At 40.4% G+C, this 18,109-nt stretch overlaps 3 protein-coding genes across 4 annotated transcripts in view; all 3 read right to left on the bottom strand.

Annotated features, from left to right (window-relative positions):
• The window catches only part of phlpp1 (PH domain and leucine rich repeat protein phosphatase 1), a 40,749-nt gene extending 31,792 nt beyond the window's left edge, over nucleotides 1–8,957 (bottom strand). Inside the window, exon 1 of the mRNA XM_051122732.1 lies at nucleotides 7,505–8,957. Coding sequence (XP_050978689.1) covers nucleotides 7,505–8,705 — 1,201 coding nt within the window. The 5' untranslated portion in view covers nucleotides 8,706–8,957. The remainder of the gene's footprint in view (nucleotides 1–7,504) is intronic.
• Nucleotides 8,958–12,985: 4,028 nt separating this feature from the next.
• LOC127173548 (C-C chemokine receptor type 2-like) lies at nucleotides 12,986–16,786 on the bottom strand. Of its 2 annotated transcripts, none has more exons than XM_051123512.1 (2): nucleotides 16,514–16,786; nucleotides 12,986–15,457 (listed from the first exon to the last, which is right to left on the bottom strand). In XM_051123512.1, exons 1-2 carry the CDS (start codon nucleotides 16,630–16,632, stop codon nucleotides 14,608–14,610), a joined length of 969 nt encoding a protein of 322 aa, XP_050979469.1. In that variant the 5' UTR covers nucleotides 16,633–16,786; the 3' UTR covers nucleotides 12,986–14,607. The 2 variants fall into 2 exon arrangements, with proteins under 2 accessions (XP_050979469.1, XP_050979461.1); XM_051123504.1 differs by having other exon boundaries at nucleotides 12,986–15,569; nucleotides 16,514–16,654.
• The window catches only part of LOC127173539 (C-C chemokine receptor type 2-like), a 41,824-nt gene continuing 36,700 nt past the window's right edge, over nucleotides 12,986–18,109 (bottom strand). The window contains exon 3 of the mRNA XM_051123475.1: nucleotides 12,986–14,582. The gene's annotated coding sequence lies outside the window, so the exon portion shown is untranslated. The remainder of the gene's footprint in view (nucleotides 14,583–18,109) is intronic.

Raw genomic sequence — 18,109 nt, 5'->3', positions numbered from 1 at the left:
CACACACACACACACACACACAGATACTGATGACACACTCAGACACACAGAGATGTGCGGTGTCGTCGTGTCCTCTAAAGTTTCTGGCAGAGGAGACACGGTCAGCTCAGCACGCAGACGCTGCTGCTGAATCTCCTGAAATCTCATCTGGATCCAGATGCTCGATACAGCACTTCCACACCGACCTGAACCCGAAAACAACCTCGACTGCAGCGCTTCAGCAACCACTGATCACTAATACAGACTTACTCTAAAAACAAAACTCATTTTTATTTTGTACGTAACTGGATGTAATAAAATACTAAAACTAAAACTGAAATAAACATGAATACAAAATATATAGAAATGTTTTAAAAGAGCAGGGATCATGCAGCTGGAGCTTACAGATCGATTTTATGAGACGCACTGTAAATGTGCAGCGTTTCTACTGTACTGACTCCTGAGTCACTGCCTGTGTGAATGTGTGCAGAAAATCAGCCGTGTGACAGAGATAAAGAGCAGAATGACAGACATGTGAGCATGTGACTCACACACACACACTGGTTTCCATGTTTTATGGGTTCATTCCATAGCCGTAATGTTTTTTCTACTGTACAAACTGTATTTTTTATGTCTGTACTCTAACCCTACACCTAAACCTACCTGTCACACTAAACCACAGGCATTTTAAAACTCTCACTCTGCATGATTTATATGCTTGTGTCCTCATGGAGACCAAAAAATGTTCCCACAAGGACAGGGATTTTGGATATTGCCATCTTTGTGGAGATTTTTTGTCTCCATAATGTAGGGTACACCTGAACCACACACACACACGTGCCTGAGCGGATCGAGCTGTTTGTCTAACTGAGACTAACGCAGTTACATAACACAGAGTGAGTGTGTGTCGACTCCACTGTAATGACAGCAACACAATCCAACACAAGACAAAAATACTGCAGAAAACAATCAAGAACAGCATTGATATACTGATAACATTGATCAGTATGATTCAACAGCATGTGATCTTAACATACGCGTCCATGTCCAGACATGAACTAACACACGTCACGATCTCAGCATTCATGTGACCTCAGTAGAGCTCAAACACTGCAACACCTTCATTCGGACATGTTTACAACTAATAACAGATGATCTGAGAGCATGAGGTGAGTTCTGGTGTTACTGTGTCTTTAAATTCAGCTGCCTGCTGTAAACACATCATCAGTGTAACTAACCATAACCTACTAACTCTTCAAACTGTTGCTCTGCCATTACATTTGACCTGAACGAGGCAGTGAGCAGAGAAAACTTTGTGTTCCTGTGTGTGACATGAACCAGCGCTGCATTATGAACCGCATTCAGAACACCACAATGTGTGAACAACACAAACCTGCGCTTCACACCAATAACACTACACTGAGGAAAACACTAACAGAGCGCTTATAAATGAAAACAGCTGTTTGATCTCTAATACTGACACTCACTTACAAGAGATCCACATTCACTTAGTCCTTCATTAATGCAGTCGCAAACATGTCTGACCACTACTAGCCATTATACTAGTATCCAATAACAGTTTCCCACCAAAGTAAATAAAGGCTAGAGGGTTAAGCTAAAATGCCTATGAATGCTGCATAAAGTGAAGAAATGTTAATAGAAATAAAAAATTGAACGAAAAAAGACGTGGCCACAACACAAAAACAAAACAAAACAAAAAAAAAAACAAGTCAACCAACTACCACAAAGTCGAACCAAGTACTGCACTATATATTATATGATGTTATAATATATCATATATTCATCTTGACTAGATTGCACAGAACTGCGCATGAAAAGTGGGTTTACAGCTTTATTACATCAAAGAGTAAATGTTTGTTTAAGCAACAGAGCGTGATCAACTCATGACTTCATCAGGAGACAAACTACATTCATATTGAATGTCTTTTTGCCTTGTGTTCATGTTCAGATATTACATGCTAATCATATAAAGTTGATTTAATAAATTCTGTTTGTTTTTCAGTGTCTCCTAATGTGCAATAATTAATTATGCATGAACGGATTATGTTTATTACTGATGATAATCAATTAATTAAAAAACACATATTTGTGGCTACAGATTGTCCTGATGGCTTTATCAGTCAGATCAAACATAAATAAAATGTATTTGAGAACAATAAACCCAGTGAAATATGCACTTCATGATCAAATATATCTTTAATATGTGGCTCTGGACCACAAAACCAGTCTTAAAGGAGAAGTCCACTTCCAGAACAAAGATTGACATATAATGCACTCACCCCCTTGTCATCCAAGATGTTCATGTCTTTCTTTCTTCAGTTGTAAAAAATATATAAATTGCATTATTTTTATGAAAATAACCGACCATTTCGCTAGATAAGACCCTTCTTCCTCGGCGGGGATCGTTTACAACCGCATTTGTGATCGTTTGAAGCCGCATTTAAACTGCATTTTGGAAGTTCAAACTCAGGGGACCATATCAGTCCATTATATGGAAGAAAATCCTGAAATGTTTCCCTCAAAAAACATAATTTCTGAAGAAAGAAAGACATGAACATCGTGGATGATAACGCGGTGAGCACATTATTTGTAATTTGTTCTGAATGTGGACTTCTCCTTTAAGTATCACAGGTATATTTGTAGCAATAGCCAACAATACATTGTATGGGTCAAAATTATTGATTTTTCTTTTATGCCAAAAATCATTAGGATATTAAGTAAAGATCATGTTCCATGAAGATACATTGCTAAGAACTTCATTTGGACAACTTTAAAGGTGATTTTCTCAATATTTTGATTTTTTTGCACCCTCAAATTCCAGGTTTCCAAATAGTTGTATCTTGGCCAAATATCCTAACAAACCATACTTCAATGTAAAGCTTATGTATTCAGAGATGATGTATAAATCTCAATTTTAAAACTGGTGACTGGTTTTGTGGTCCAGGGTCACATATCAAACAACATCTTGAAAAGTGACCAGCACTGACGCTACATATTAAAATCTATAGCCATAAGCCATTTATCATATTCACGATCACGCAACACGTCAAATGCAATCCGCAGGATATGTCGTGTGTTAAACCGGCACACTTCACAGCCGCATGATGTCTATAGAGTCATGCAACTCCCTTCAGACCGAACCACATCTCTGAGCCCCACATGCCTGACATTCCCGGAGAGGCTGAGTACATACTTCACATGCCTGCAGACGGGGGAGGAGAACACGCTTCCGGCCAACGGGAGCGATAACAACGCTACAGGAACACTGCAGAGATGACTGACAGGTCTTATCAGGTGACGGACATTAATCCTGCTCACATGAGGGCAGCAGCTTTAATCAAGACAACATCTGCCAGACCAATACTAACGCTTACATCAGACCCAGCAGAGACAAACGCCAGAGAATCTCAAAACTGAACGACAAATCCACACACAGACTTAAGGCTTCTGTTCCAGAACGACAGAATCAGTGAGGCGTCAGAGCCAAAGAGTCACGGCTAACAACACAGTACTGTGTGAAAGTCAGCGCTTCAACACACACAACGTGACATAAAGGTACAGATCGGACTGACTCGTGCAAATAAAAATATGACACACTTTTATCGCCTTATCATATCTGTGCCAGCACACTTAAAAGTTAAATACACTTCATTTCAGAGAATTATGTTTAGTTATAGGGTATGTGTTCTGTTGAATCTCACAGCTCATATAGTCTGATATAGTGAGAATGTGAAGACAAAAAAAAAACATTAATTTTATTCAGAGACTCAAACTGAGCAAAAATATGCAGTTCGCTGCAGATGCTAAAAGTTATATGAAGAGATTCTGATGCTTGTGATGTAAATCAATGAGATCTTTTCAACAGTACAGCAGATACTGACATTAAATGACCTAAATATCAAACATCACCGTGTATCTCCAATAATACGTCTTAGTAAGATGAGACTAAAATGATCCAGACATATAATGCAATGCAATCCAATGATGATTGAGAGATGAACAAATAAACGTTGCTCAAACGATGTGAGATGTTTTGATGATCACTGATTCATGGAGAATCAAGTAAAGCCAAGCTGCTTCAGTCCAGCCAGTGTTCATCTGGAAATCTGACTACAGTTATTCTGACGTTTATTAAAAAAAGACACGTGAAGCACCAGCTGAAAGTGGACGCTTGTACTTTTAAAAAAGAAAGTAAACTTGTTGACAGAAGGCATGGAGTAGATGGCGTGCGACAGGTTTAACAGCAAAGTCTGATCATGTTGATAACTCCGAGGAGATACAGTAGACCTTATCAGGTTAAAGTATGTGTGTCAGCCACACTGTAAAGTAGAGCTCATCTCAAACCAGCCCTTAAGACTACGGCTCCAACAGTTGCTAAGATCCACTCGTGCTCTGCCCGACGAATCCCACAGCCCTTTCCTTCCCCCATCCGTATTCCTCACAGCCCTGTTTTTCTCAGCGGCGTGAATGAAAGCGCTTCCTGCGGCCCACTGTTGGCCGGCGGGCCAATGGACGTTGGCGTGAGACGCCGAAGGGAGCGCGAGCCAAGAACAGGCCGGGTGAACGGCATCTAAATATCCAGAACCCATGAGCCGCCCCTCTCTCTTCACCCTCCACTGCACCAACACAGCATTCAGCCTTTCATTTGAATGATAATGAACAGACCGGAACAAGAGCGCCGTCCAAACGACAAGAGCCGCTCACAATGGTTTTGTGGCCATGTCATGTGCATCCGTGGGAGCAGAGAACGCTGCCATGTTTTATTACCAACGACGAGAGAGAGAGAAAGAGAAGGCGAGAGATCCATGGGAACATAAACATGGAGGATCATTGTGAATTCATGCTTGTTCTTACAACTTCTGAACTTGTAAAGACAGCAAATGGAGGCTCACGTTTGACTGTACAGCCACAGAGAGCTGATCTCTCACGCAAACTGTGTGTGCTTGTAAATACTTCTGTTACGTTGGTAAGGTTACTCATTTGTCAAGTTCCTTCTTGAATAAATAAATAAATCAAGAGTTGTTGCACTATTTTTGACATGCACATGCACTATAACAACCACTTGACCCTGACATCATGTGAACTCAAACAGTGAGCTGATATCTCATGTCAAATCTTCAACATGCACATGTATTCTGTGTGCTTGTGAAGTTTGTAAACACTTCTGTTAAGTAAAATTTGCAATGTTATTCATTTGCAAAGTTCTTTTAAAAATAAGTAAATAAATCAAGGTTAGTTGCAGTATTTTCAACATGCACATGTGTAAAAAACACTTGACCTTGACATCATGTGAACTCAAACAGCCAGCTGATATCTCATGTCAAATCTTCTGCATGCACATGTATTCTGTGTGCTTGTAAACACCTCTGTTAAACAAAATTTGCAATGTTAAAGTTCGTTCTAAAGTACTTAAATATAGTTTTGTAACACGATTTTGAGAATGAACATGCTGTGTGACAACTGCTTGATTCGGACGTTACTCAGCAAACTAAACTCTCACACAAACTGTACTGGATGCACATGTATTCTGCATTTGTAAGGTTTGTAAACACTTCTGTAAAATAAAGTTTGCAAGGTTCTTCATTTGTAAGGTAAGTAAATAAGTAAAGAGTTGTAAAACTATTTTGCACATAAAAATACTGTACAACAACCGCTCGGACGTTGCGTGAATTCAGACAGCGAGCTGTTCTTTCATGTCAAATCTTCTGCATGCATGTGTTTGCAAAGTTTGTAAGTACGTAAAATGCAATGCAATGTAAGTGCAATGTTACTGAATTGTAAAGTAATTAAATAAATAAAGTTTTGTAACACTATTTTGGACATGCTGTGTAATTACTGCTTGATTCTGAAATCACGTGAACTCAGACAGCAACCTCATCTCTCACACAAACTACACTGGATGCACACGTATTCTGTGTTTGTAAGGTTTGTAAACACTTCTGTAAGGTAAAATCTGCAAGGTTATTCATTTGTAAAGTAGGTAAATAAATAAAGAGCTGCAGAGCTATTTTGCACATGAACGTACTGTACATCGACCGCTCGGCCCTGACGATGCGTGAATTCAGACAGCGAGCTGATCTTTCATGTCAAATCTGCATGCATGTGTTTTCTAAACACTTCTGTAAAGTAAAACTTGCTAGGTTATTAATTGTTCGAGTTCTTTCTAAAGTAAGTAAATAAATCAAAGGTTGTTGTACTATTTTTGACATGCACGTGCCGTATAACACCCAGCTGACGCTGACGTCACGTGCACTCAGACAGCGAGCTGATCCCTCACCTCAAACCTCCAGCATGCACGTATATTCTGTGTTTTTGTAAAGTTTGTAAACACTTTCGTGGAGTAAAATTAATGTTATTCATGTATAAACTTTTTTTAAAGTAAACAAATAAATCAAGGGTAGAAGCACGATTTCGGACATAAACACGCATGTAACAACCGCTTGACCCTGACATCAGCTGAACTCATCTCATCTCTCAAGTCAAATCTTCCACATGCACGTGTTTGTAAAGTAGGTTTGTATAACGTGTAAAAACTGTATAAAGAATAAAGCAAAGCCAATCAATTTCAATCAGTGTAAACTGCTTCTCCTTGCCAGCGTGCTGAGATAAAGACCTCACGTGTCTCTTCTGGACTGTCAGTGTCAGAATCTCAGCTGAGCTCAGATTTGTGCCAAAGTCTGCACATAAACCTCAGGGATCTTGTTATGAACTCAAATATTTCTCAGATTCAGTTTATAGCACCTTATTTGTGTTCCTCACTAGAATTTCAGGAGAAACATGTGAGACAAATGTTGACACTAAATACTGATCGCAAAACAATGCTCCTCAAGGAGATTTAAAAGAGACTGACCAACCGACGGCAGACCGGGATCTCACTATAAACTTACATTTTTCTCAGATTCAGTTTATAGCACCTTATTTGTGAACCTGGAGCACAAAACCAGTCTCAAGAAGCACGGCTATATTTGTAGCAATAGGCAACAATACACTGTATGGGTCATTTTTTATGCCAAAAATCATAGTAAAAAATAAAGATCATGTTCCATGAAGATGTTTTGTACATTTCCTACTGTCAATATATCAAAAAGCAATTTCTGATTACTAATACGCATGGCTAAGAACTTCACTGGGACAACTTTAAAGGCGATTTTCTCAGATTTGCACCCTCAGATTATAGATTGTGTCCTGACACATACATCAACAGAAAGCTTATTTATTCAGCAGTGATGTATAAACCTCAATTTCAAAAAATTGACCCTTATGACTGGTTTTGTGGTCGAGGGTCACGGGCGTGTTCCTCACAGGAATTTCAAGGTTTAAAAGAGACCGATCACACAACCAACAGCAGAGCGTGACAGGGAGCCACAATCAGTGTTTTTACTCTAAATTCAGGTGTGCGCTCCTCTGTGAACACACAACATCAGCTGACAGCAAACTCCTTCATGTTCGGAGGCCGACGTAAACACCCGCCGCACGCACGAAGCAAAAAAGCGCCGTCGTTTACCTGCGTAGAAGCGCAGGAGTGATCCCAGCTCGGTGTTCATCCCCTCCTCCTGGACCCTCCACGGGTCTTTAAATCCCAGTTTAAAGAGAAAGTCATTCTGAATCTGCAGGGGCCTCTCGTCGGGCCCCAGGCGCCGGGCGGCCTCGCCGTGCAGCTGGACGTAGAGGGCCGGGCCGGAGTCCGGATCGGGCGGCGTAACGGCCCCGTCGCCGCCCGTGTCGACGGCGGGCGGCTCGGCGCCGACGGCGAGACCCGGCTCGGCCTCCTCCGGAGCCAGGACGGGTTCCGTCGGGCAGTCCAGCTCCAGCTCGTCCGAGGAGCTGCCGTACGTGTCCAGGCCCTCGGCGGCGCTGCCGTCGAACGCCGGGCTCAACGCCGAGGCGTCCGTGCCCAGTATCATGTCGTCGCTGAGCGAGTCCCGGTGCTGGCCGAAGCGGGCCCCGGAGCTCAGGTCGTCGCAAGCGCTGCTGCTCTCCACGTCGGAGCCGGCGAACCGTTTGACAGAGTCCCGGTCCGCGTTGGCGTCCGACGAGGGCGTGTAGATGTCGTAGTCCTGCTGCTGGTACCGATGGTCCTTCTCCAGCAGCAGGAGCCGCAGTCGGTCGTCGGGCCGGTCCGGGAGGCTCTCGGCCCCCGCGTGAAGGTGTCTGAGCGGGTACTCGCCGTCGCAGTTCCCGTTCACGTCGGCGGACGGGCAGCTCTTGCCGTTCAGCCTCAGGACCGAGCCCGACTTGCCGCCGGCCTGCTGCAGGCGCTGCGATATCTCGGCCGCCGTGCTCTCCACGGTGCACAGGACGGGCCGGGGCGGGTGCGACCACACCAGCAGCCGGTCGTGCACGTGAACGGAGCCGCGACGCAGGTCCTGGCGGACCCACTGGCGGTCGGACAGCTGCAGCTGAGGACTGGCTCGGTGTCTCAGCAGCGTCTGCCGGTCCAGACTCCGGCTGTGAGAGGAGCTGATGCTGGACACATGCCTCTTGACCCTCCTCTTCCTCAGCAGCAGGCTGGAGCTGCTCTTGCAGGCTTTATTGAGCACGTTGAGCTCCGCCGGGCTCTGGCTTCTGGTCCGGGGCTCGTCCGAGCTCGTCTGACGGGGGTTCGACGCTCTCTGGCCTTCATCATCTTCTTCATCGTTGTGGTCTGCTGTGGATCTCAAGGCCACACTCAGAGCGCTGCTCTTCTTCAGTTTAACGCTCTCCATCGTCACGGATCGCTCTTAGTCCATCTGAGCGGAGATATGAGCGCCGCACGGCGCGCGGACGGGCGTCATGAACGCTCGCGGGACTCGCAGGGACGATCGCGGCGCGCCGCTCGGCAGCAGATCATGGAGTCTGAAAGCGAACGAAGCAAGTCTCGCGAGAAACGCGACAAACACGCGAGAGTTCACGTCGCCCTGAAACTTGAAACGAAAGCGGGGGAGCACCGGAACGCTGTTTTTATTATAGCGTGGCATTTCTAGTCGTGTCCTATCGTGTATTTGTGCCGTTCTTTGCAGCATAAAATAAATAAATAAATAAATAAATGTAGGAAGGGGGAAGAGGCGTCACCGTAAGCTCGCGGGAGAGTTCACGCGAGAGTTCACGTCCTCAGGCTGAAGCTTCAGAGATGTGTGACAGAAAAAAAACAAGGGGGCGCTGGATTTATCATTCGTTTCAACCCGTCTTCTCATTCGCTTTCACAACTTTACAGCTTTTTCTTAATGCATAAATAAAAAGAACGAGGGAACGCGACGCTTCACTCAAGTCTCGCGAGAACTGACAGCGGTTAACGCCCCCGGGGCTGCTATTTTTCATCCTTCAAACACATTAAACAACACGTGCGCTAGTATTTCTTGACTTGATATTCACACTGGGAGTTGGTAAAAATCGACAATTCCATTCTTTATTTCTGCAATGTGAAATGTGAAGAAACTCGGCGAGAAATCCGATGTGCGCATTTTGAGCACAAAACTCCATTTCCCGTGATGCGCCGCGGCGTTTGTTTTTATTGGTGCGTCACAGTCATGTTCATCCATGTTTATGTCCGTAAGTTATAAAACAGTCGCAATCCGCAGTGAAATGACACTACAATCACCAAAAGTTGATCGCGAGATCACATATCAAATAAATATTCAACAAGTCATTTATTCTTTTGGGGGATATTTAAATCTGAAAATGTTGTTTTAACAACCTGTGACCGCTGCATAGACTTTCAGTTGATGAATGTTGTTTTTAATGAAAATGAAATGAAATAAAAACCCGTGGACTGAATTTAGATTCGCCATTTCACACAGTTGTTCGGGAAGTTGATGTACAGAAGGGATTCAGTGACATCTAGCGGCCACACGGACGAACGACACACACTGTTACACTCAGCTGCAGCTCAGACACCAACCACACACTGATCTGTTAGGGCTTTAGTTTACACCCTTACAGGATCAGGACCGTAAAGAGACAATTGTGCACAGATACAATCATTCAGTACCACTGAGTAACAAAAACACTCTGTTTTATACTGAAATGTCCTCACATATGGGTCATTCTATAATTGTGGGTACATCTCATGCCCGTTAAGTATATTTTTAATATATTTTCATCTATATAAAGCCCTGATGGTTACATTTCTAGTACACAATTATATTTTTTTCCAAATCACACTACTATATGTTGAAAAAGCCATATCTTTTGTTCAAAAATGATGTTCATATCACACAACCCTGGTAATTATCTGTCTGATTTTGTAAAGTTGCTCACTCTGCTCTGCATTTAAGCACAATTACCTCCAATATAAATCAATTTTATAGTTTTGCCTTCAGTCAGATCAGGTTATCCAGACATTTGGGTGTGTGCTTCAAAAATAATAAGTGTTTATTGTGATATAACTTGTTTTATTTGTGTCCAAAAAAACCATTGTCAGCTAAGTTACCTGCTAGAAACCCCCCCTCAAAAAGGACTGGTTTGTCCCATTCTCACATAATGTGCACAGTATGATGATATTTCCTGTATAAGCACATGGAATAAAGGAAACATGGTGGACAGTAGCAAACATAGATGGTATTTTATGCACATATTACAGATCACCTTTATTTCTATAGCACTTTATACAGTATAGATTGTTTCACAGTGCCTATGTAAGGTCATGTTTGAGTTTTTGGGAAACGGGAAAACTGTTTGCTTCACATTGTCAAATTCTAAATGTCCCCTTAATTATAGAATGACCCATATATGTGAATACAATGAGAATGAGTGTAGTTTCAAATCTGTATAGATTTGACTTTGATCTACATCAACTTTGAAAATAATCTATGACTTTTACCAGTAGGGGAGAGTGGGGTAGGTTGAGCCAGTGGGTAAGCTGAGCCACCCCCTGCACACTTTTACTGTCATGTGACCATATATTTTGGAATTGCGCATCATTTCTGCCCGACTGTGATAAGCAGACACACATGGAGCGGAAGGCACCCATTTACTCTAAAAACCGTTTTTGGCTGGTCAAAGTAAAATTTTAGCATAATAAATTTGCTTTGATGTAACAACCATTACATCTAAGGGTTAATACATCAAAGCAAAATTATCCAGATATAAACTGCTATTTTAATGTGATATAGATAGATAGATGATAGATTTTACTCAACAAACTCTCTGTTTAGTCTGTTTTGGGGACAGGTAAATATTGTTTCAGAAATGCAAACAATTAAAGATTGAAAATTAAACTTCATTTGATTGTTTTTGTTTTGTTAATGAATTATGAATTTGTTTATGAAATATGACTGTTTGTAAAATGAAATTTGATTATTAAGTTAAAGGAGGTCAGTTCTCTTTAAAACTTCACATGGGTTTGAATTAGATTCAGTCAGATGGTCAGTTCTTGCCCAGATGGTTCATCTTACCCACTGACTCGGCCCAACTTACCCCTAACCTGGGGCACATTGAGCCACAGGAACACTGTTTTTATAAGATGCCATATTTTTAGAACCCTTTGTCGTACATACATTATGTTAATTGAAAATGGTAGGCAACACCCTGAAATTACTTTAGATACTTTCATTGTACTTCTGCCTCATTTTCCCTTATCTTGAGCGCCACTTCAGAAAAAAATGGCTCATTTTACTCCACTTTCCCCTTGGTGGTGTTGGAGGTAACACTAGTTGGAAACATAAACGTCAGTATTTATTATAAAAAAACAAAACAAAAAAACGTTACTCGCCACACATCAGAAGACGAGAGCAACCGAGAAAATAACTGGTGCATCTCCAAGAACTCTAACTAATTAAAAACGGTTAAATGCCCCCACTGTGTAATAAAAGCATGTGATATACTGTCCCACACAAACATGTGCAATACCACTATTTAGAACACATTTATACTTACATTTATTTAGTATATCATACCTTAATTACATTACTTTGCATAATCTGTGTGTTGCATACCTGTACATATATTGTCTGTTGTCTATTTTGTATATTGTGTATTTTTATATATTCACTATTTTATTTGTACTGTCTGTGTCTTGTTGCCGTCATCCTGTCTGTGGACTGGAAGCTTCTGTCACCAAGATGAATTTCTTGTGTGTGTGAGCAAAGGGCAGTGAAAGCTTTTTCTGATTCTGATAAGCTTCAATGTTTCGAAGCGCTTGAAACGCTGCTGACACCGGCTGGTCAAAACACAACAAAAACACACAAAACATGCATAAATACACATTTTACAAACCAACTGCAACATTTTATTGAAAGTGCAATTTATTTAGTGTCAAAACAGGCGTGATCAAGGTTATCAAACACTTCCAAAGATGAGCAGGTTTCCTGTTGTTAGCAGGTTTGGATGCACAAAAAAAATAAATAAATAAATAAAAAAATACATTGAAGTCATAATCTTTTGTGTTCATGAAAGTCACACAAGTTGGGATGACAGGAGTAAAGCTGAACTATCACTTAAGACCTATATTTAATCACTAGCCTATCCATCTTTTTTTTTTTTTTTTTTAATCGCAGAAGTAAAACTCTTTCCTTTGATTGTGTGAGACTTCCCGTTCATTAGTCACTGTCAGGAAAAGAATAACACTATAGTGTAGCAAACAATAAAAATATCTGAGCTACAAACCAGTGCCAAGATTAATATTTATAGCTCAAATAAATGGAAATGACAGACATCGAAAGCCTCAAACATTCAAGTTATAAATGTCTGTGTTGCTGTTACATTTTAATAAAGGTGGATAAGATGATGCATTCTTGTTTCTCTTGTGTATGTGTTCATATGATGCAGTGATCCGTGTGTCATATTAAAGTCTCTATTTCTCTATTTAAAGTGAGATACTGCAAATGAATAGGGTAAAAAAAAACAAAAAAAAAACTATTAGTTGTTGCCTTACCCAGCTGATTGATTGCACTGATTACTGAAAAAAAAAAAAGTATTTCTAAGTTTCCTAAAAAGTTAGGTTTAAATATGCAAATGAGGTATTACTGAATAAACCAATTTTAGTAGAAAAATCTACACACTGGATGAGTCAGTTTCAAATTTCTTGTTTAATTTTGATGACATATTAGTTTTTTTTTACATTTTTACAGAGGGAATTTGGGGTATCTCATGTTTTCACTCCATAATTCAGAAAATACTTCGAAAGGACAGAAAAAAAAAATATTTTCACAATTTTTGAGGGGGAATAAAATGTTGTATATAATCAAGCAAATTATACATGAACAAATGTAAAAAGGATATAGACAGGTTTGTCGTGTGCAAGTGCTACCTGCTGAAAAAAAAACAGTATGTGCTGGTAGATATGTTTTGATGCTGTTTTTTTTACGCTGGTCCTTTGCTGGTTTATGTTGGTCTTTGACCAGCAACATTACCAGCATAAAACCCAGCATCAAAACATACTTACCAGCATATGCTGGTTTTTTTTTTCAGCAAGTGGAGATCTATGGCTCAAAATTTTTATCCCTTAAAACTAATCTTTGATCATCAAAATGACATATTTAAATGTTTTTAAGTTACTTACTTGACAATGTTGTGCCACGTGCCTTTGGGAAACTACAGTTTTAAGGAGAAAATACACAGCAGTGGTGCTGAGTAATGGACTGGTACATGTTTTGTCTAAAAGCATATTAAAAACACCACACAGACAAATAAACTACATAAAAATCTTGATTTTTTTACTACAGGGGGACTTTAAAAATATGCATTGTAATTAAAATCCATTGACAAATAGATAAAGTGCTACAAAAGAAACACTTAACAGTGTCTTTTGCGTGTTTTCTTTCCACTAGTCTGAAAAAAACACTTTATGAAAAACCAAGAAGTCCACAATCTCAAACTTGACAGGTGCGTGAAAAAACAGTGTTTGGCCTATTGTGTGTATTCATATTTGTACAAACAATGCTCACGTCATGATAGAGGGTGTTGAAGATCTCTCACTCATCTGCACTCATTTCGCCTGATTCAGTTTAATCAAGCAGAAACTCTCAAAAAAAGCCACAGCAGTCCAATGATTTCCCGCAATAGTTTCCCCTTGTCAGCGCGATGAATTATGACAAAGCAACCACATTTCCATTACCAGTGTCTCTGAAAGGTGATTAACCTCAAAACACTTTTTGTTGAGGAAACTTATGAATGCTGAAAATGGGACAGTAAGAGACTTCAAATAAAAAAGTCAAAAAGTCAAAAGTCAAAATAAGAGACTTTAAAATGTGAATTCTCTCAGAAAGTGGGACTATTGTTAAAAAATGGCCTTATGAAACGGATCAATCCGGTCCTTGATTCTGATTGGCTGAGCCACGTTCAAAGCCGTTGTAAGTTACTCTACAAACCTACACCTTTGTTTACATTTGTGTGTTGCTCAGTAACCACTTTGTTGCAACCACAACCGTTTCTGAGGAACTACATTCCTAGCTTATTGTTTTCATGAACTTCAAATGCTTGAGACTGTGATGAAAAGACACGTCTCAATTCCCTTCCTGTTTTAAGGAAATTATATCCCCTAAAGGTTTTTAAAGCTATGAGTAGTTTTGTAGCAAAGTAACAGTGATTTTTCCTGTATATTAATCTGAACACACTCTCATAATAAAGGTACAAACGGTAAAAATAGTGATTGTAAAAATTGAAGCCTCTTTCTGGAGGAATATGTTCTCTCTATGCGATCAGTGTGAAAGAATAATCAGGTGACTGTGGAGAGCAGGTTGATGGAAACTGCTCTTTTGGGCCTGTAAGGACTGCTCTTCTGAACTTCTGTCCGACACAGGTGTAGATGATGGGATTGAGGCAGCAGTGGCTTAATGCGATCGCTTCCACAAACGGCATGGCCAGATCAGCTTCGCTGGAAAGCGTGAAGCCCTTCGTCTGCAGGAACTTGAAGAACATGACGACGTTGTACGGAGTCCAGAAGAGGAAATAAACGGCCAGCACAGCCACGAGGAGTCTGATGACGCCGTGCTTTTCCTCTGATTTAATGCTGATGATCCGGCAAAAGCAAAAGCTCACAATAATCAGAGGGAGAATCAAGCTCAGGACGTTCAGGTACGTAACCGACATCCAAGCTGTACCTTTAGGAAATTCAGGTCCGCAGGATGTTTTGATGCACGTCTCCTGTTTCACTTTGGCAAAAACAATATTAGGGAGGGACACAAACAGGCTGAGCATCCACACAAATAAGGCCAGAGCCATTTTTGCAGGCCATTTTCTGGAACAGATACTGCATTTGTAGACGACGATGACGTAGCGATCCAGTGTCATGAGCACCATGAAGAAGACGCTGCCGTAGAGACCCATCATGACGAGACCGCTTACGGCGTGACACGCGAATGTGCCAAAAACCCACTCCTGCGCAGCACTGTGAGCCCAGAAAGGGAGCGACACCACAAAGAGCAGGTCACAAAGGGCGAGGTTGAGGAAACACACGTCTGTCAGACTGGATCTTTGACGGTTTCTGATCAGGACCCACAGGACCAGAGCGTTTCCGATCAAACCCACAATGAAAGCCGTGCTGTACAGGATGGGAAAGAAAACCCTAATGAAGGGCTTGGTGTTGCTACCATTGCATGGTGATTCATAATTTTTGACGTGGTCATAGTAATCACTGTAGTCTAATGTCGTATCTTAAAAGACACACAAACAACACAATGTTAGTTCATATAGAATAATAAAGGACTATTCATTATATTTTATGCTTGTTATGATTTCTGAAATCTTTCAACATTTATTTAGGTTTAAAGGTAAACCAAACATAATGACACCATAAGTTAGAAGTGAATTTTAGTTTGTTTTCCTGACAGAGCAGGCATTTGATCTTCATTAATTCTGGTAACTGAGGACTTTGAGTAAATGATATACATCAACACAAGATGTTAAACGGCATAATAATGGTGTTTTCATTTTGGGTGTTTGTTTCCTTTTTAAAAAATGACAGTGAATCTGAAAGATTATGCTAAATACATTTTTAATAAGCCTAAATAATATTTTTAACATAAAAGTAAATATGCATAATTATTTCAACACACGTTTTAAATTGTTATTTTGTAAATAAACAAATTTATAAATCAAATCAAAATATTATTAATGTCTCTACGGACTGCTTATAAGTTCTTTTCACTCCTTCATTTGCTTAATAAAAGCCTACTTTGAGATCATGTAAACGTTAATATTTCTTTGTGTTTACCGCTAAATTTAATTAGGCAAAAACAAACAGAATGTGCGTATGTTGTGTGTGCGCTGTATCTCTCGCGCTTGCTGCTGAAATATATAATGAAGGAATGATGTGAAATCACCTGAACGGTTCACAGTGTAATGTTAGGATGACATATAGATGAGGCCATACAGGTGTTTCCACTTCAGTCCGTTTATTATCAACCGCGCAGTGGTTCAACACACGCTCACTCTATGCTGCGATTCTCTGAACCGCCACAATCTGCGCGTGACACCAGAGCTACTCGCGATATGACCATATATGAGCTGAACACATCTTCAGTCTATCGTTACACACAGAGTGTGGATTTGTAGGTTTACTATAGAAAAACGGCATAACTGCATTGAATAGACATACCAGCTTCGGTCCCCGGTTCCTCCGTCATGTCTCTTGATTCTAGCAGCTGAATCTGGGAAAAAAGCTTTCTCAAAAAGCTTTACAAAATACAGGAAAGCCCCAAGCTCCCCACAATACATCAACTCCAGAGAAAAACACGCCCACTTCCCTGAGTGTCCTGCCAAAATTCTGACTATGGCAATGTGCCAACCAAGACTGATAAAGACTGTTTATACTAGAGTCGGTGAACTCGGACTCCAGGAAATATTCCGAGTCCAGGGACAGATACGGAAATATCACTGACTCGATGCATTATCACGAAAGTGATATTCAGTATTTGCATGTGTTTTTAAGTGTTGTCCAGAAGGCTCCTTGAAAGCTGACGGGTTTATGTGCGATCACACGACGCGTCTCTCAGTCAGCGTGAGAACGGCGAGGTCTCTTTCGCTTACGTTCTATTAGTTCTGTTTTTGCTACACACGTGCTCGTCTTGGACACTGTTCCTGTAAATGCAATCGGTTTTGTCCTATGTAAACCTGAACAGCTGGGAGAAACACTGATGCGTCAACATATTTGATCTGTGCGTCAGATCGTAAAGCGACAGCAGCGTAAACCTGCAGCAGCCGACCGAGTTAATCAAACAACAAAAGAGAAAGGGAAAATCACTCAAGTCATTGGATCACTTATTAACTGTAATAAGAATCATCTTTAATGATTTAGTGAAGATTGTGCAGTGTTTTATTTTCACATTTATGAAATGTCTGTGGTAGGCTATTTCCTAAAATCAAAAAAACCTAAAAATTCTATAAAAAAAAAAAAATCTAATTTTATAAATATTTCACATTTGTATTTTTGAGTAATATATTTATGCTTTTGCTTGTAAGTAATATTTGGAGTGTTTACTTGCCTTCAGTAACTAAATGTTTTACTTATATTAGTTTTTTAGTTTTTTGCTGTATTTAAATTATTACAACCCATTCTCACTCCCGAGGCGTCAAAAACTGCAGAACGGTCAAGCGCCTCTAGCGTCACTGTGAAGACGTCAACGGCGTTGATTTCATTGATTTCAATGGGAAACTTTTGGCGTCAGAACACAGACGCGAAGGACATGAGATGATCGCTATGAAATCACGTTCAGGAAGTCTCATTCAGCACACATCGCGATATTTGCCATCAGTTTACATGTGCCGCAGGTTGGGTGAGTAGTCGTAAATACGCTGTCTTAATGTTTGTTTTAAAATGTATCCTGTTTTCTTTGTTAATCAGATTAGCGCCGTATGTTTATTCGCGTAATTATATCCGTCTTTGCGTTTTATTGCGTTTAACTAAACGAACACACCTGCTAACTGGAGCGATTAAACTCTATCTGTCACGTGACATGTCATAGACCTTCATCAGTTTTATATTTATAGCAGGTTCAAAGATGGAAGTTGTATTTGTAGTAAAATCATGGTAACCACAACACTTACAACAGTTACAACAGTTGTTGTAAGTTGTACTGTGATATTTTAAGTTAAACCACAGTAAACAGCATACTTACCATGTTTTTACCTCAGTAACTGCAGTTTTACTGTGATATTTGAAGTTAAACACAGTAAACAGGATAACTTACCATGT

Source organism: Labeo rohita, chromosome 2 (genome assembly GCF_022985175.1).
Source record: "Labeo rohita strain BAU-BD-2019 chromosome 2, IGBB_LRoh.1.0, whole genome shotgun sequence".
NCBI classification, from domain to species: domain Eukaryota; kingdom Metazoa; phylum Chordata; class Actinopteri; order Cypriniformes; family Cyprinidae; genus Labeo; species Labeo rohita.
The sequence above is the reverse complement of the archived record's forward strand: the minus strand, read 5'-3'. Positions and strand labels throughout refer to the sequence as shown.